Raw genomic sequence first — 19,460 nt, forward strand, 5'->3', positions numbered from 1 at the left:
AATGCTGGCTGGGCCATCACACCGAGCGCCTTCTACAGGGACATTACTTCCTCCTGATACCTGCTCATTAAGTGGATTTACTATTGTAGAATTCTGGGAAAATAGTAGTCCCTCAGTCTCCTGTCTTTTTGCATTATTTTGCTATTTCAGACTGTAAAAGACTGGGGGAATATTATATGTGATAGCAGTAATTTTATTGAAATAACTGCATTGAAATTCACTTGGGTTTTCTCTCATCAGATCCTATTCCAAACAAGTATTCTGTAAATCCAAATGGATTGCCAGTGTGCTATAGATTACAGAACATTCTGTGTTTGGTCTACATAGAAAAATAGCTTGCATAAGTTAGTCTTGGTTATCATCAAAATATTTTTAAATGTTCTTTACATGAAAATTTATGTTGTATTTTTAAACCTTTAGGGGCTTTATCTATTTTTCTAAGTCAGTTGACTGTACTTTACAAAAAGATATTTTGTATCTACTTTTGTAACTTCATCAGAATAAAATGTATTGAAAGAAATGACTAAAGTATGTGTCTCAGTACGCTTATTTGTGAAACTTGATAATTTTGCAGCTTCTGTACAAGGTTGTCTTTGCTTATCATTTAGTAGTTAGTTAAAATGTTTTCTTAACTCTTAGAAGAAAGGGTACAGTGGCTAAAACCCATCCCAGGGAAAAAAATTAGTCTCCAAGCTCTTGACCCCTTACACTTTCCCGGCCGTGAGATTGAGAAAAGGGAAGAGGAGAGACCAGACTCCTTCATTTTCTGACGTTGGAACTCAGTGCTCAGCAGTATCTGAAAGAAAACCCCCCTCCCCCCCAGAGAGTCATTTTTCAGTATTGGAGAAATATTAGAACTGATTTTAGGTCTATTCAAAATAGCAGTGCTGGAATTTTTTTGACGTTTTTTGAGTGAAGTTAAAATTAAAAACTTAATGTGGCTAAATAATAGGGGTTAACACTCATTACTTTTAAGATGAATATTACATCTTAAAGGCAATTGGATAGGTTTTTTATTAGTCCTAAAATTGACCACAAAAAATGTTTGTGTGGGTGTCTAATGGCTAAATTTGAATGTTATTTCAAGTAGTAGAATAACCCAAATAATCTTTGGAAGGGTCAGAGTCAGGCTTCAAAGCTTCACAACCAGAAATGATGTTCTAAACCATGTCTTGGGCCTCCTCTAAACCACTTGCTGCAGGGCTGACACTACTGCCTGCACTCCTATGGCTGACCAGTAGATGTCAGACTGTGGGATCCTCCCAAAAGCTACATGTGTGAGTCCTGACCAGAAGGAAGGATTTTAGCTGGTGTCTTTTGTGTGACTTCCTAATCAGAAACTGACGTGGATGCCTTTGATTGACAGTTCCTAGATCACATACCTCAGCCCTGGCTGTAAGAGACACTGGGGAAAAGTGTCTGGGTTTTACTTAAGGGTTCAGAGCTGATAGCAAAATTGTTTAAAAGATCTGGGTGGTCCAAAAGCTTGGACTGACTGCTGCTCTGTGAGCTTTTTGTTACTGTTCTGTGAGAAGATAAGGGGTTTTCACCAGAATTGTAAGTATCCAAGCACACTGTTCAGTTCACCTGACATTTTTTTGTGGCATGTTTGCTAAATGAAGGAAGTAAAATTGATTCAGATTCTGAGGTCAAGCCCCTTGTCTCATGGCTGAGTAGCACTTTGAATATCCCTTAAAGCAACCTACCTGTTTTAGGGGGAGTTCTTTAGTAAGCTCATTTAATCCTTATAGCAACCTGGGGAAGAGGTCGGCAATTGAGATGTATGTTAGAACTTTTTCACTGTTCTTCAGTGTCACGAAAACTCAGACTTCAAATAGCTAGTTCATAGTGAGGTAGGTCTGTTCCTCTAAGTGGCATTTTTAAAAATTCTGTGTGTTGGCAAATGCTAGGAGGCTCAGTAAAATGGCTGCAATTAGTTTTTTTTACTGATAAGGTATGAGAGATGTATTCAAATAGATCCCACCTAAGGTGTTTTCTGCAGTTAGTTCAGGTGTAAATGTAGCTATGAAAGCTGGGACAGGTCATGGACCCACACAAGTAAAGATAAGAGAATCTCAAGTTCAGGGGGAAAAAGTAAAATCCAGAAGAGACAGACCTGGGACTAAAGGTATTATAGTCCTTTAATGCCTTCGGGGAAAACTGGCTTTCTATTGACTTCTGTCATAAAATCATTCTTAAACTGTTAAATTGGAATTAATCTGGGAGACCAAGATTGGTGAGATTGTTCTACAAATTCTTTTCTGAAAAGATTCAGGTTCACAGTGGAACTAGAACTGTCAAGTCTCTATTGGTTCTGTTCAGTAATTACGGTGCGTGCACTTTCTGTCTCACACCATCCTGGGCCACTAATCATACGAATAAAACAAGATCCTGTCATGGAGCTTATAGGCCAGTGGGGGAAACACATAGTACTTACTAAAGGGCCATATGTGCAATAAAAGTTATAACACAAGTTGAGGGCCCTTAGTTTACTGAGGGGCAGTTAGAGGTGGCTTCCTGCAGAAGAGAAGGCTTGGGCTTGCTTAAAAGATGGGTAAATGATAACCAAATTTGCAGCATAGCTTGTACAGGGAAGTACAAGCAGTCATTACTAGTGAAGAATGGATTTCAGTTTGAAAGGAGGTAAGTCATATGAAAGAAGTAGGGCATTTGCCTGTAGGTGGTGGGAGGTATTTGCCTGTAGGTGAAGGGAGGTCTGAAGGATTCTAAGCAAATAATGAACAGAGTTTCATCTCAGATGGCTGTGCTGGCAGTGCAGAAATGGTGGGGGAGGGGACGAGGGCAGGTGTCAGCAGTCCAAGATAACAGATAATGTGAGCAATTGTTAAAAAACATGGGTCTCTTAGTTACAAGTGACAAACCAAATGTAAACAATAATATAAACAGAGACACTTTAAAAGGGAGCTGTTCCTGCCACACCAGAGGAACCGCCTTGCATGGCTTGTAACTCAAAACTTGGAGTATAACTTTTGGGTTGGGTCTAAGCAACTGTGTTCCCAACTGTTTGCAAAGATAACAAAAAGTTGTTATGACTACTGGACTGAAGATTAAAAACACTTTAAAAGTAACATCACTATGATATCTGCACCAATAGAGATGCTTTCCTTCTAATGATGTAATTGTTCTTTCCTTTCTCATACCCACCACCTCTGTTGCCTAATCAGAACATTATTTGTGGGCTTCTGCCCGAATTAATGGTTCCCAAATACCTATTCTTACTGATCTCAAATAAACACTTGTTTGCCTCTGATTTTGAAAGTTCTTTTTATTTTTAAGTTAACCAACTAAAATGATTAGTGCTCATATCTGGCACCACTGGCTTCCAGTTGCACAAGCAATTTCACATTTGTCTCCTCTCAGCTCTGCTTTCTTCTGTGTCTGCTTTCATTTCCAAAGTGGCTCTGCCCAGGGGGTTGTAAAGACTGCCGCCAGCAGGAGGCTTCCTACCAGTTTAGCAATGCAGCTGGAAACGATCTTTTTTTTAGTTCTATAAAACTCCCTAAACCATCTCATTGGGACCAACCCTAAACTAATTCCTGTGTCTTGTGGGCAGGACCTGGGTCTAGCGATCACGCCTCATCTGAACTACATGGTTTAAGTAGCGAAGGGGTGGTTCACCACTACACTAATAGATAAAATATTTTTGGCAGTTTTAATTATATCATTGACATTAGTGGGGAAAAAAAAACCTCTTTAATCCCTCAAGCATAATTTTTAAGCAGTCAACAAAAAATGTGAGAGGCTATTTACGGTAATTCAAAGAAGAATTCAGTGAGAGCCATGACCTAGGACTCACTCAATACTGGAATGAATGGGTATATTTAGCTGAGGATTTCAGAGAACTGTAGCTCTGACTGGTGTGGCTCAGTGGGTTGGGCGCCCTCCCGCAAACCCAAAGGTTGCCACTTGGTTCCGGGTCAGGGTTCATGCCTGAGTTGTGGGTCCACCCTCAGTTTGGGGTACACAAGAAGCAACCCATCCGATGTTTCTCTCGCACATTGATGTTTGTGCCTCTCTCTCTCTTTGACTCCCTCCCTTCCTCTCTCTAAAAATAAACTCTTTTAAAAAAGCACAAACAAATTCAAGGAGTTCATCATCACCAAGCCCTTATTATATGAAATGTTAAAGGGACTTATCTAAGAAAAAGAAGTTAAAGAAACATGAACAGTGAAAGGACAACAAACTCACAGTTATTAACAACCACACCTAAAACGAAAGCAAACTAAAAGGACAGCTAGATCAGGAGTGGAAACATAGAAATGAAGATATCAAGGAGGGTTAGCAATAGGGGAGTGGGAGGAGGAGAAGGGGAGAGAAGGTACAGAAAATAAGTATCATAGACAGTAGATAGAAAATAGAAGGGGGGGGCAAGAATAGCATGGGAAATATAGAATCTAAAGGACTTGAGACACATGGTCATAAACTAAAGGGGGGTAATGGTGGGGACGGGAGGGGGTAGGGTGGAGGGGAATGAAAGGGGGAATAGAACAACTGTAACAGCATAATCAACAAAAAAAATTTTTTTAAAAAGCACAAACACAACAACTGTATGTCTGACCAACCTGTCCATTTGAAACACTGAAGATTATTGCTTGGATAGGCGGAATTAAATAGGAAAAAGAGCTGGTAAAGGCTACAGGATATAACAGACCACGTACTGCACACAAATACAGCTAGAGAGGGAAAGAGCTTGGTAGAATTTTCCCCTTGACCTCTGTCTGATGTACTCCAGAGGCCATACAGTTTTTGCTGACAATCACACCTGGCGTCAGCTTCCACTACATTCTTGGGACTCCACGGCCTGTGGGGCCCACGCCTCTGGTGGGCCGTGTCATGCAGGCACTGTATACCAGGCAAGTCCAGAGCTGAGTCTGTCGCTCCGCTTCATGCCCAAACTGTCCCTCCTCCATCCATTTCGTTGTTCAAGCCAGACATCTGGGAGTCATCCCAGACATCTTTCTCACCCCCAACCCAGTCCTTGTATACCATTCACCTCTCAAATATCTCAATTAACTCCTCCCATCTCTGCTGTCGCTACTCTAGTTCAGCCTCGAGTCTCACTCATCTGGACTGAGAACCTCGGTCCTCGGCCCCAATTCCTGCCCCTCGCAGGAGCCACCCTGACCTTTCTAAAACGCGAACCTGAAAACGACATCCCTGCTCAAAGTTGTCCCGCGGTTCCGCTTTTCTGGAGGAAGAAAACCAAGCTCCTCAACTGAGAAGCCAGGTTGGGGGGGTGGTTAGGGAGTGGGCAGTGAAGTTGAGCCTAGGGCAGAGGGGCACTAGGCTGAAGGTGAGTCCGAACCGGGGGTACCTGAGTGGTGTTTCTAGGCTGAGGGCTAGGGACCTGCTGGTGGAACGAGGCTGGGGGGAGGTTGTCGAAGCGCCGTGTAAGCTGGGGTGGGGCCGCGGCCGCGGGAGGGCGGTGCTGCGTGTTCCAAGTGGCGCGTCCCTGGGGCACTGACCTGGCCTGGCGCTGGGGTGGGATGGGAGGCCCGCGGCCTCCGGGCGGCAGGGGGCGGCCTTGCCCACCGAGACGGCTTTCTGTCCCGGGCTCCGCGCCTTTTGGGAGACGCCGCGACCTCAGGTAGCGGGTGTTGTCAGCTGGGCATGGCGGCATGGAACCCGGCCGCGGCAGCGCTTTTGCTCCGCCGGACCCTCGGGGTGAGCACGCCCCGGGGCGGGGACTGCGGAGGGCCTGTGGGGCCGGGGCAGCGGGCTCCGAGTCATTTCTGTCATTCATTCATTCACTAGTTGGTTTGTTCATTCAGTGGGCCCGGAAAACCGGATTGGGAGAAGTGTCAGGCCCTGGTGCTCCAGGGGTCCTCCCGAGCCGGGTGGAGGTCGGCCGGGGGAAACAGACGCCTAGACAACCATAATACAGCCGGCACGGGCAGCCAGTGTTGATCTTGGGAGCTGAAGACATAGGCATCCTAGCCACCCTAGGGTCACAGCGTGGGTGCCGGGCAGTGTGATGGGGTTTGGACTGTGGGAGCGTGCTCCGGCCTCGTTGACCTTGGCCCGCCGAAAATCCCACGCACCCGGAGTCGAAGCCCAGCAGAGGGCACTCACTACGCGCTCTCCTAGTTTTCTCCCCGCCTTTCTGATTCACCCTTTCCTCATTTCATCCACTTCTTTCCCTTTCCTCTCTTATTCTGCCTTCTCCCCTGCTGGTCTTAGACCTGCCTCCAGGAAGAAGTTCTGCAGGTGGCTTTTTGAGTGGACCAGCGACGTCTGGGGATTGCCTGATTATAGGCCGCTGCCCACAGATCTGCTAAGATGAAGGACAGGCTTCTGCCAAGAAATCTGCAGTGCTAACAAACCCTTCCCCCCAACTCCTTAGTGTTACCCTTCTGCCTGCCACCTGATCATTCCCTCCCTCTGCCTCCGAAGCCACTTTCCTCAGAAGAGGCCCCACCCCACCCCACCCCCCATTTTTAACCAGGTCTACAACATCAAGTTTGTTTCCCTTCACAGAGTCTAAGTCCAAATCAGCTGCCTCCCATGCTTATTTGCCACCACTGAGTAGGCATGTCCTGAATTGTGGCTCTTCCCCTGCTCATTCATCCATCCACCCATCCATTTGTCACCCATGTCCGCTGAGGGCCTGCCTTGGGCGCAGCTCTGGAAGGCAGCAGTAACCCGACAGCCTCAGTCTTGGCCTTTCAGAGCTGTTGGTGAGAGAACCAGTGCCCAGGTCATTTTACAGGAGGTGCTCTGAGATTCTGTAACACAGGACCCTGCTCTGGGCCATCAGGAAAGGCTTAATGATGAGCTGGACCGATGGAGGGGAGGTACCTTTAGCACCAGCCCTTGATAAACAGTGCTGGTGTTTTCCTACCTGCCATCCTCCTCCAGTCAGAACCCAAGCTGGTGCTACTCCCATTTGGGCATCTTTCCTGACTAGCTTCAAAAGGCACTGCTTGGTGCAGGTTACTTTGACACCAAGATGCCTATGTCCAAAATCTTCAGCCTGACATTCAGGGCCTGCCATGCTGTTTTTAGTCTCCCTTTTCAGAAAAGTACCAACCCAATCAAGGGGCTGCTGACCTGATTTTCTGCTCTTCACCCCCTAAGGGTTGAGATATGTTCCCCTCAGAAGCACTGGCTCCCCGCGGTAGCCATTAGGGGTGGGGTGGAGGGCAGAAAATCAGGTCAGCAGCCCCTTGACTGGGTTGGTACTTTTCTGAAAAGGGAGACTAAAAACAGTGGTTGCCAATGGTAAGCAATCTAAAAATATTTCTCCTTCATGTCATTTAATAGAATTCTGCTGCTTCTCTTGAGTGAGAATTTGTTCATGTAGCAAAGGGTTGCTGGCTTATTGAGCAGTAGGTCACAAGGTCATATCCCACTGCAGAGACTGGAATGTTAATCAGACCTAAAGGGTGGGGGGTACTTGGCCCCATCACTGAGTGTATGGTCAGGTACATGTAGGGTTAGCAGGGCCCAGCTGCCTGGCCTCTCCCCGCTCTGCATTTCCCTAATGGATCCAGCCTTGGGCATATTACTTAATGCCTGTTTTCTCACCTATAAAACTGGCATCACGATAGTATCTCACGGCATTATCATGACAAGTTAAACATCTATTAAGTTGGGTTTGGAGCCTTGTCTCTAGAGTCACAGTGAGTTATTTACAATCACTCCTACCTCCACCCCAAGAAAGTTTATTCTGCATCCTGTGGACCTTAAGTGGGCATCTGACACCACACTACTCCTGACACTACCCCAATGACACTGGGGGCAGCGTCATCTTGCTCAGCCATGACTCCTCTCTTCCGGGGCAGATTCCTCTTCTTCACTGTGCCCAGCGGATGTTTGCCTCGCAGACTGAGGGGGAGCTCAAAGTAACCCAAATTCTCAAAAAAAACTTTCCTCAAGCTACAACCATCAAAGTCACTGACATTTCAGGTAAGCTTTTCTTTCATCTTCTCACAGAGTGTGGTAGGATTTTGCCTTTTGGAGGGGCAGAGGACAGGGTTGGGGGACGGCTTAGAGGGAATTTGATCACTTCTCAGTATACGTGGCTTTTGGGCAGATGTGGATACATCTGTGGGGATACAGATACATCAAGGGAAACTGTGGGGACCAGGTCCCTCTCAGTCACCCCTTGGCTCTGGTCCACTGTCTTTCATTTGAATGTGACGTGGGCTTTGTGGAAATTTCCCCACATTCTTCTGATACCCTTGACTGTCAGACCTGGAGTGGACCCCAGGAGGAGTTTGTCCCTTTGAGGAAAGTAACTGCCTCACTTTTCCCACGAGATGAGCCCAGGGAGGCTGAGGAACCTTACCCAGTCCCTCGCAGGGAGGAGGCGACAGAACTGGAACCAGGACCCAGGGCAGACTCTGCCCCAACCAGACCCTGCCTTTCTCAGATGGCCCCTGGCACCTCGCAGCTCAGGCTGGCTGTGTGTTAGGAGAGGGCTGAGCAATCACCTTCTGCACCCACAGGACAGGGAGGATAGGGCACTTTTTCAAGACACACCCATGGGCAGTGGGTGTGCCCTTGACCGCCCACACCCAGATGTGGCTTTGCCACTCTGCTTTGCCACAATGCTGGCTCACAGGTTTTTCTGAGGACATAACATTTATAAGGATTGAGAGAAAGTATTTTTTTTGACCTGGCCAGTAGCTCAGTTAAGTGTTGTCCTGATAACACTTAACCAATGCCAATCTATGCCAAGGCTGTGGGTTCAATCCCTGGTCAGGGCACATAACAAGAATCGACCAATGAACACGTAGATAAATGGAACAAATCAATGTTTCCCTCTCCCCCCCACTCCCCCTGTTCCTCTCTTAAAAATCAATAATAATTTTTTAAAAAGGATACCCTTGTTGGTGTGGCTCAGTTGGTTGGAGTGTCATCTCATAACTAAAATGTTGCAGGTTCAATTCCCTGTCAGGGCACAACCTGGGTTGCAGATTCTGTCCCTGGTTTGGACGAGTGTGGGAGGCAACTCTCAATGCCCCTCTCTCCCTCTCTCCTTTCCTCTCTCTAAAAAGTAATGACGTGGGACTGCTCTGGTGTGGTCCCCCAGCACCACTACCTCTTTGTTCTTTGTACTTCATGTTTTAAAAAAGCTTTCCAGGACCAGTCAAGATGGAGGCATAGGTAAATACATCTCGCCTTCTTGCACATCTATAGCAGAAATTACAACTAGACTACAAAACAAATTTCACCGAGAATTGTCAGAAATTTGAGCTACAAGGAAGTCCAACAACCAAGGATTTAAAGAAGCCCCGTTGATCCATACGGGTCGGAGGGTGGAGACGGAGATGTGCGGAGAGGTGTGGCAAGGTGGGGAGGTACGGATACACGGAGTGGCACAGAGTTGCGGACGTAGGCCGCATCCATGTGTGGTGGGTAAAAATAGAGAGGGACACCTCAGGAGTGAGGGATCCCAGCTCCAGACCAGACCACCCAGCCCCGGGTTCCAGCACCAAGAAGCTAACACCCCATAAGTACTGGCTCTGTAAAAACCAGTGGGATTTGGGCAGTGGAAGAAACTGCAGGATTCTCAAGAGACTCTTCTTAAAGGGCCCTCATTGGACTTAGGACTCTTGCAGACCTATCCTCTCTGGAATTCAGCAACAGGGCAAGTGCTGGGAGACAGCTTCCTCCTGGGCAAAACTGCAGAGGCCAGGCAGTGGCATTGTCCCCTTGTGAGCCCTCCCCCACACATGGGGTGATAGAGCAGTGACACAGGCTGCCTTGCCCTGGTGATTACCTAAGGCTCTGTCCCATACAACTCACAGGTGCGCTTTTCTACAATAGGCTACACTACTAAGACAGAGTCAAAGCAGATCTACCAACTTTCAGCCAAAATGGAGGTGTAGGTAGATACACTGTGTCTTCTCACACAACCAAAAGGACAACAACAAATTTAAAAGAAAAAAAAACCAGAACAGACAGAAAATCAAACTGTATGGAAGTCTGACAACCAGAGAGTTAAAGAAAAAACATTCATCCAGATCAGTAGGAGGGGCAGAGATAGGCAGCCAGGTGGAGAGGACTCACCGCAAGGCGGAAGCTGGCAGGCAAGGAGGTGGCTGACGGACCTGGCATGGCAGCAGCTAGCGCACTGGGCAGTTCCACGTTTGTGTGCAGATAAACCAGGAGGAACAACTGGGGAGCAAGACAGTCCGCATAACCCAGGGTTCTAGCATGGGGAAATAAAGCCTCAAACCTCTGATTGAAAACACCTGTGCGGGTTGAGGTGGGAGCGGGAGAAACTCCCAGCATCACAGGAGACTTCATTGGAGAGGCCCCCAGGGTCCTAGAACATACACAAACCCACCCACCTGGGAATCAGTACCAGAAGGGCCCAATTTGATTGTGGGTAGCTGAGGTAGTGACTGAAAACTGTCAGAGGGTGGAGCAAGTGCCATTGTTCCCTCTCGGACCTGTCCCCCACATACAGCATCACAACGCAGTGACGTGGGTTGCCCGCCCTGGTGAATACCTAAAGCTCTGCCCCTCACTATGTAACAGGTGTGCCAAGACCCCCCCCCAAAAAAAAATGCTCAAACAGAAGAACAGATCAAAGCCCCAGAGCCAATACTTTTAAGGGGCCAAGAGATAGCCAACCTATCAGATGCACAATTCAAAACACGTGATCAGGATGCTCACAGAATTGGTTGATTTTGGTCGCAAATTAGATGGAAAAAATGAAGGCTATGCTAAGTGAAATGAAGGAATGTGCACAGGGAACCAATAGCGATGGGAAGAAAACTGGGACTCAAATCAATGGAGTGGACTAGAAGGAAGAAAGAAACAACCAAACAGAAAAGAATGAACAAACAAGAATTTAAAAAAAAATGAGGAGAGGCTTAGGAACCTCCAGGACATTTTTAAATGTTCCAATATTCCAAATTATAGGGGTACCAGAAGGGGAAGAGGAAGAACAACAAGTGGAAAAGTTATTTCAACAGAGGAGAACTTCCCCAATCTGGCAAAGGAAACAGACTTCCAGGAAATCCAGGAAGCTCAGAGAGTCCCAAAGAAGATGGACTCAAGGAGGAACACACCAAGGCACATCATAATGACATTACCCAAGATTAAAGATAAGGAGAGAACTTAAAAGCAGCAAGAGACAAGGAGGTGGTTACCTACAAAGGAGTTCCCATCTGACTGTCAGCAGATTTCTCAAAAGAGACCTACAGGCAAGAAGGGCTGGAAAGAAGTATTCAAAGTCATGAAAGGCAAGGACCTACATCCAAGATTGCTCTATCCAAATGGAAGGGCAGATAAAGTGCTTCCCAAATAAGGTCGAGTTCAAGGAGTTCATCATCATCCAGCCCTTATTATATGAAATGTAAAAGGGACTTATTTAAGAAAAAGAAGGTAAAAAATATGAACAGTGAAATGACAACAAACTCACAATTATTAACAACCACACCTAAAACAAAAAGAAAAAGAAACTAAGCAACCCACTAGAACAGGAACAGAACCACAGAAATGGAGATCACATGGAGGGTTATCAGTGGGGGAGTGAGGGGGGGAAAGAGGGGGAAAAGGTACAGAGAATAAGTAGCATAGATGGTAGGTAGAAAATAGGCAGGGGGAAGTTAAGAACACTATGGGAAATGGAGAAGCCAAAAAACTTATATGCATGGCCCATGGGCGTGAACTAAGAGGTGCAGGGATTGTCGGAGAGAATGGGGGTACATGGTGGAGGGGGACAAAAGGGGGAAAATTGGGACAACTGTAAAAACATAATCAATAAAATATATTTTAAAATAAAATAAAAAGCAATGAAAAAATGTCCTTGGATGAGAATTAAAGAAAAAAAGTTTTTATTCTGAAAACTAGACAAAATCAGTCAATCTAAAGATCCTTTGGAACGGTAGGTGGGGTGAGCACTCAGAGCAATGCTGGGGCCTGGATGTTACTAGGCCTGTACCTGCCTCCGGGCCCAAGTTGGGCGGAGTTGGAACTTGGCTTCCTGTCTGACTCTTCCCAGCCATGGACTGAATACAGAAAGGGAACTGAGGCTGGGAACCTGGTTTAACCAAAGCTTGGCTTCCTAGAACTCATACGAGGAACATAACGGAGCACTGGCCTGGGGTTAGCAGCACAGGGGATATTCTTTCTTGCCCAGGTCATTTCACACTAGAGCAGCAGGTTTCTCATTAGTCATCTCACCAGCTCTCCTGCCATGTGGAGACAAAGCTTGGTCAGGGGGCAGATGAGTCCACCCCAACCTCTGTCTCCCTGCAGAAACCCTGGATGAAGCACGCAGGGCTGTTTCTAGAGCAGGAGGTGCTGGGAGAGCCCAGCCCCCCCGGGACGCATGTGTCTGCGGTTTTTAGTGTGATGCTATGTCCCTGTCTCTCTCACACTTCCTTGTTCCTTTCTTTGCTTTCTGATAGTATTACACAATTTTCAGACCAAATTTTTGTGTATTTTTTTAAAAAGATTTCATTGGGGGGTGGGGTGGGATGGGAGAAATAGATAAAAAAAAATGTACTTGAAAAGTAACTAAATACAATTTAATATTTTAAAAAAAAAGATTTCATTTATTGATTTTTAGGGAAGGGAGGGAGAAAGAGAGGGAGAGAAACCTCAATGTGTGGTTGCCTCTCGTGCGCCCCTTACCAGGGACCTGGCCCACAATCTAGGCCTGTGCTCTAACTGGGACTCAAACTGGCAGCCCTTTGGTTCACAGGTTGGCACTCAATCCACTGAGCCACACCAGCCATGGCTTGTCTATTTCTGTACTTTAAAAGATTGCTAGTATTTTTTGAAGGTGGAACACTGAAATTCAGTCCCTCCCACCCTCCTCCGTGGCATTTGTTGTCTTAATGAAAGGAAATACTAGGAAAACCTACATTTGCTGTTTTCCATACTTTGTTCCTTATCTTTCCTATCTCACAAGTAATAATCCTGGGAGGTGCAACTGCCTTGCACAAGGAGGAACACTCTCTGGATGCGGGCAGCCTGCCAGGGGGAGTGTGTGGCCAGGCCGTAAGCCATGACCTTTTTCTAACAGTCTTAGCAACTTTCTGCTGATTGGTAGTATTTAGAGCTTCTGGAGGTGATATGGGACTTCACGGACATGTGGGCCTGTGGGTACCCTAACTTAATAATTGAAATGCTTTCAAATTGCATTTATTTCAGGAGGCTGTGGGGCAATGTATGAAATTCAAATTGAATCAGAAGAATTTAAGGAGAAGAGGACTGTCCAGCAGCACCAGATGGTAAACCAGGTGAGTAGAGGCAAACATGCTCCTCTGCCCCCTCCGTCCGGAAGGGCCTGCTGAGTGGCAATGGCATTTTACTTGCAGTCCTGGGCAAGCATCATGCGGTACTGCAGCTACGCAAATGGGGCTTAGGACCTGAGAAAAACAGTCCGGAATGCGATTGTGGGCAAATATGACATGACTTTTATTCAAAATTGAGAACAAGTGTAAGAGTACTAAAAGATGTATTTTTGTAGATTTGAGTATGTTTTTAGCCTCTCTTTAGGACTGCTTTACAGATGGGTAAATTGAGGCCCAGCATGGTTGAGAATTGTCCCAGCTGCCCCAGACCCACTGACAGACAGTAGGGGTCGGAAACATTAGATTTAACCACACGAGGCCAAGTTTATTTATTATCTATGCTTATTTTCCTTGGAATTAATAGTGGTCTTGACATCATTCTAGAAGATTTTGAACATTGTGAACTAGTTTAACTTTTGCAAAGCACAGTTTTGGTCATGAGATTCCCTCTGTGACCCCTTATGCATCAAGTTCAGGTGTACAGGTTGCTGTTGAGGCCTTCCCCGCCTGCCTTGGCACGCACCCTCCCTTAGCCCCTGCCCCTTGGTCTCTGTGCATCCGGATCTTTGCCCAGATCAGACCTCTTGCAGGGTGCCCTTCCTCTCTGCCCAGCTCAATTGCCGCCTCCCTACCTGCTTGGCAGGCATAAATGCCTTCCTCCCTCTGACTCCAGCATTTTCTGCCTCGAATCCTGGACACTTCTGTCCCTTGGCCCTATCACCCCTGTGTGGGATGGGCCCTTCTGAATCTCTGTTTGGATCATTGCGGAGCCCAACTCTTCACTTTGCCTGTGGGCACCAATGGCCCGAAGGTGTGCTGGTGGTCAGGGCGGTCTGGGGTGGAAGAGCAGCCACTTCGCTCCTCCAGACTGGCCCCTGCTTGATGGCCCGTGGGGGGTAGGGGGGCAGGGGGCGGGCCCTGCCACCCTCAGTAGTGAGCTCACTGTCCCTCTGGGACCTCACTGGCTTGTGGCCCAGCCTCTCCCAGATCCCACAGTTCATCAGCCTTCTCTTCTGAAATAGTCACTGGCATTTGCTTTGGGCCAGGCCCCAGGGATGCCAGGATGACCGGCGTTTCTTCCCCATCCATCCTATTCCCATCCTGGGGAGCAGCTATAGGGAGAGGAGTAAGCACCAACTTGGCCCTCTGCTCCTCAGCGGGACCCGAGCCTCCGTTCTTCTTTGGCAAAGATCTCATGAGGTATTGACCACAGGTGCCCAGCCTCATGCTGGCATGTGGAAGGCACTTGGTAAATAATTGCCCTCTTCCCTTCTTGGTCTCTTTCCTGTCTGGTGCCCATCACCTCCCTCCCTCCCCCTCCAAGGGCGCCTCTGTCTGTGTCTCCCCAGCTCAGAGCTCTTCAGTGTGCATGCAGCCTGTCTTAGCCTGCCCTCTTGTGCACCTAACTTGAAGCCAGGCTTTTCCTGGTGAATTGTGATGTGTTCCCATCCTTTTCTCACCTTGCACTCCTGGGCCTGATGCCCTGTCCCTTTCTGTCCATTCCACTCCCAGCTGCCAGCTCCTGGGCTGCCTCCTCTGCAGATGATGGCCAGTGCAGTAGCAGACACTCCCTCTTGGGAACAGCCACTGCAGTCCTGAGCTGGCTGGGGGTCTGGCAGCGGCTGTCACCACCATTTCTGGTGCATTTGTATTACTTCCCTTCCCTTTCTCATCGTTTTCCCAAGACTTTTTATTTGTGCCCCCAGCTTCCAGAATAATGCTGTGGGCATAGCGGTTGCTGAAAAATGTTTACCCAAGCTCCATCTTATAAACTGTGGGACTTTGGCCAATTTATTTTCCCTCCAGGGCCTCAGTTTTCTCAACTGTAAACTGACCCAGAGGCCCTCTGTAGCTGTAAGATCTGTGAATTGTGCTGGGGAGCCCTGAGAGGGCTGCCAGAGAGCTGGGAGAAGGTGTCACTTAGGGCACAAGGGGTCAAGGCTTTTGTGTGAAGATGTGACTGCACCCTCACCTAGCCATGCAGGCTTCAGGGATTGTAGCCTTGACCTAGACACAGGGACAGCCTCTAGGAAGCATTCTGTGCCTGCAGAAAGCAGAGAGCATGTGGCCCAGGGAGCTGTGTGCCTTTCCCCCAGAGATGACGTGAGGTTCTCTCTGGGGGCATTTCTGCTTGTCTGTAGAGTTGAGGAGGCTTGGATGTGAGCATGGAGAGGGTGGGGCAGCTCACTGGCTCCCAACACAACAGCAGCTCCCAGCATCAGAGCTGGACAGGAACCCAAAGGAGACACATGGCCAGGACATCAGGATATCCAGGTTCAGGTCTTATCTGTTAGTCACTTGCTGACTTTGGACAAGAGGTAAACTCTCTATTTCTTTTTTAGCTAAGAAGAGGAGAGGACTAGGTTATCTCTCTTTATTAGATAAACCTGACCACATGTGTTTGGATTCTTTTACTTGTAAGTGACAGAGAGCAGGTTAAAACTAACATAAGCAAACAAAGGGAATGAATTGGCCCCTTTGTTATCTGGTTTCTAGCATATCTAGATTCAGAGTCTTAAACAAGTTCATTTGCTTGCACTTTTTCCTATCCTCTCTAAACTTTTGCCTTCTGTGTATCAGCTTCATTTTCTCCTCCTGGAGATGGGCTTTTGGTTCTTGGTGGGCAGTGTGGCCCCCAGCTGCCTCCAATTGACATTATTCCAATATAGTGACCCATGAGAGAAGTCACTATTCTAAAAAATCCCAGGGGAGATTTCGATTGGCCCATTTTGGATCATGTGCCACACCTGCACCAGTCAGGCTGGGCCAAGGCTCCCTCAATACTGGGCCGGTTGATAGTCCCACCAGCAGTACACAGTTAAAGGAACATTCCCCAGGAGAAAAGAGATTGTTGGACAGAATGGAAGAAAAATGTCCACCCCACTGTGATGATCAGATTTGGATCTGATGTAAAGGACTTTGAGTCTCCCTCTGCGCTGATTACTAACTCCAGTGGTCCGTGCCTCCCTTGGGTCCTGTAGCTCCTCTCTTGGCACAGCAGAGAAATGATGTCCATCTGACTGTGGTGCTCATTCAGGTTTGTGCCCTGACACTGTTTGTAGCCTTAAACAAGTCTTATAATTATTTTCCAACTTTATTTTTTAAAGTAAAATTGGGTCATTTGTGCTAAATAGTGTGGATTTAAAGAATAGCTGTTTGTTGTTCAAAACAGCAAAGCATGCAAAACAGCCTCAGAGTTCATCATTAGGGGTGGCCTGAAAGGTTATGACCGATCCATACAGTGGGACACTGTGCTGACGCAAACAAGGACGGGGCTCTTTATGCCTGACACAGAAGGGTCTCCAGTGGTTGGGGTTGGGGGGCGCAAAGTGTGGAACACTATGTTTAAAGTGCTGCCATTTTTATTTTTGAAAGGTAGTGTGAGGTAGACTATATATTCATATGAGCTTGAATATGCATTTTAAAATCCTTGCAAAGACACAGAAACCAGCGGCAGTTCTCTGTTTGGGGGTGGGGGTGGGGGTGGAGGACAGGTGTGGTGGGGAGACGTCACTGTGACTTTCTGTGCCTTTTTTACTTTCCAGCCAGGTTAGATGCTGATTCAAAAACTAATTTAAATATATTGTTTTCCAAAAATGGGAAAACTGCTTAAACAAAATGTGTGTGCAAAGTCTTCTACAGGTATAGAGCTATATAAAGATACTTTCAGAGGGACTTGTTATAATCAGTGTCAAATACAAAAGAAATGATGGTGCTCTTTTACTTATTTAGGCCCTGAAAGAGGAAATCAAAGGAATGCATGGATTGCGGATATTTACCTCTGTCCCCAAACGCTGACCGTGCCTCGGCTGCAGAGATACTGCTGCTTACAACCTTGGATGAACTTGACCAATGTTTCCTAGGCATTTGCCAAAAGATTTATTATGTTCATAGACATTGCCATATTATAATTATCAAGAATATGTTATCTATTTAGATGTTAATTAAAAGCAACAGACATCTGAGTCTTTCGAAGAGTCATTAGTAATGCTTCTAGTTCCTTTATTTCAGAAGCAATGTCCTTTTGTCCACAGTGGTCTCATCTTGGACAGTCCCATTCTGCTGCAGAATGGAGGCAGAATGGAGTGCTAGCTACTTTTGTCTTATCACGAGACTTCCTTATCCAGGCCCCTTAATCTTACCAAAGAGAAAAGAAAGGATCCTTTGGTTTTTCTGTTCCCATAGTTTACCACTGTCTTTCCTTTCCTCTCTGCACTTCTTACAAGATGGTGTTGCACCCTTGGTTTCTTACTCCCTGGAGTGGTCTGAGGATGTGGGACTGCCTGGATCATGGTCTTTCTCCTGTGTTTGAAGACCCCCCACCCTTTGCACCTTGGTGGGAAGTGGGGCCCACCTCCCCCCAACAGCAGCTGAAACATCTTGCTTTTCTAAAAGCTCCCTTGAAAGTAAGGCACAGGCAGAGATGGTCTAGTCCCATCCAATCAGACAGATCTGCCCTGGACTTAGAACTGGGAGAAGTGACGCCAAGAAGCACGGGCAGTGGTGCACTGATTCTGGCAGTGATAGAAAACTGACACCCTCGTGCATCCCTGGGAGCACTGGGGCATTTCGCCTACTGAAGTGAGGGTTGAAGGGCCAAGCTGCAGAAAGGACAGGTACAGCTAAATGTCAGGAACAGTGATGCCACCAGGCCTCTGTGTCTCTTGTCTGCTGCTCTCTGGCTCAGCATTATTACCTCTCATTGTGTACTGACTTCCACCATGTAGCTGTGATTGTCAGTAGCTCTTAATTTTTGTATATATTTTAAATTGTATTGTTCAATTACAGTTTACATTCAGCATTATTTTGTATTAGTTCAGGTGTATACTATAGTGGTTAGACGATCATACACTTTACAAAGTGTGCTTTGATATTTCCAGTACATACCTGACACCAAATATTAATTTACTTATCTTAATGTCCAGGCCATGAGAAGGGCATACTTTCCTTCCAAGTTCCAGTTCAAAGAATGCCAGGAAAGGCCTCTGGTCCGCCCCTCTTGAATCAGAAGCCACCCTGGACTAATCGACTGGCGTTTAGGAGATGTGCAGTCACTGCAGCCTCTCTCCACTGGAATGAAGGGAGGGGCAGTTGCCAAAAGAAGTAAGGCTTCTGTTCTCCAAAGAAGAGTCTGGAACAAAGCAACAGGTGTTCTCGACTGGAGAAAAGATGATGTGGCCTAGCAAGCCTCCTAGGAGTCTGGGGCCACCTGGGAAACTGGTACTCTCCCCTCTGCTTCACCCCAACCCCTCTCCAGGGGACTCGGCAGGCCCACCGAAATGTGGCAATCCTGTCAGTTCTGCATGTCTGCACCCAAGTCTGGCAACAAGAAGACTTTAAAGTGCCCCCCCGCCCAAGCTGTTCTTCCCCCAAAATTAAAAGGAAAGTTGGAAGAAGAATCAGTGTTTCTTTTTAGTCGATTAAGAAAGAAATTGTTCATCATAGTAGCCAGAGTATAACATTGCATCTGATACAGCCAACTCCTAGCTTTTTGATTAAGTGCTCTTGTGGAAACTGCTGAACTATGAAAGATGATATATTTTCTGAGCTAAGCGTCTTTAAAAACAGTGTACGGTTTTCCAGTGGAAAATTCAGAGTCCTGAGGTAGGTGCTTGCTGACTAGGCAAGTCAGTCTAAGGGGAACTGCCCCGGCCACAGCTCTCCCTCAGGCCCACTTCCTTCCATGGGTTCCTGCAAGGCCCCTCTCACCCCTGACTAGACCACCCAGCTAGCAGTCATGGGGCAGGCTGGCCTGCAAGCTGGGAGAGGACCTGGGGCCGCCATGCCCCACCAGACACATCTGGTGGCAAGGAGTCAATAGATCCTATTCCCTTTCTTGGGGATCCAAACTGAAAAGGGTGACCCAGGGATAGCCAGGCCACAGACCTTCTGAGGGCCAGTGCAGAGCTCAGGGCAAACAAAGCTGGACATTCAAATCAGGAAAATGGAGGGAATCAACAGGTAAGGAGAAGCAAAGAGCTGCCTGGGAGATGTCATGAGGGGTACTCCAATGAGGTCTGCCCAGTGCACCCGCTTGTCCTTCCAGGGAGCTGCAGCACATGTGGCAGTTTGCCTGCTCACCTTTACCTACCACCTGTCTGGGGGACCTGCCCAGACTCCCTTGGTTCCACAGGGTAAAGTGTGGGAGAGCACCACTGCCAGCTGAGTCCCCCGACC

The 19,460-nt window shown here is 47.2% G+C and overlaps 1 protein-coding gene across 3 annotated transcripts; it reads left to right on the forward strand.

The window, feature by feature from the left end:
- The first annotated feature begins 5,533 nt into the window (after positions 1–5,533).
- Positions 5,534–18,663, forward strand: BOLA3 (bolA family member 3). 3 transcript variants are annotated; one of them, XM_053663364.1, is made up of 4 exons: positions 5,537–5,685; positions 7,806–7,929; positions 13,141–13,229; positions 18,209–18,663. In XM_053663364.1, the coding sequence occupies exons 1-4, from the start codon at positions 5,632–5,634 to the stop codon at positions 18,284–18,286; spliced, it is 345 nt and encodes a 114-aa protein (XP_053519339.1). In that variant the 5' UTR covers positions 5,537–5,631; the 3' UTR covers positions 18,287–18,663. The 3 variants fall into 3 exon arrangements, with proteins under 3 accessions (XP_036986801.2, XP_053519339.1, XP_036986800.2); XM_037130905.2 differs by lacking the exon at positions 18,209–18,663 and adding an exon at positions 17,016–17,248 and having other exon boundaries at positions 5,561–5,685; XM_037130906.2 differs by lacking the exons at positions 13,141–13,229; positions 18,209–18,663 and adding an exon at positions 17,016–17,248 and having other exon boundaries at positions 5,534–5,685.
- The last annotated feature ends 797 nt before the right edge of the window (positions 18,664–19,460 follow it).

The sequence above is a fragment of the Artibeus jamaicensis genome, unplaced genomic scaffold (assembly GCF_021234435.1).
Source record: "Artibeus jamaicensis isolate MK-2021 breed Jamaican fruit bat unplaced genomic scaffold, CSHL_Jam_final contig_3174, whole genome shotgun sequence".
Classification (NCBI taxonomy): Eukaryota; Metazoa; Chordata; class Mammalia; order Chiroptera; family Phyllostomidae; genus Artibeus; species Artibeus jamaicensis.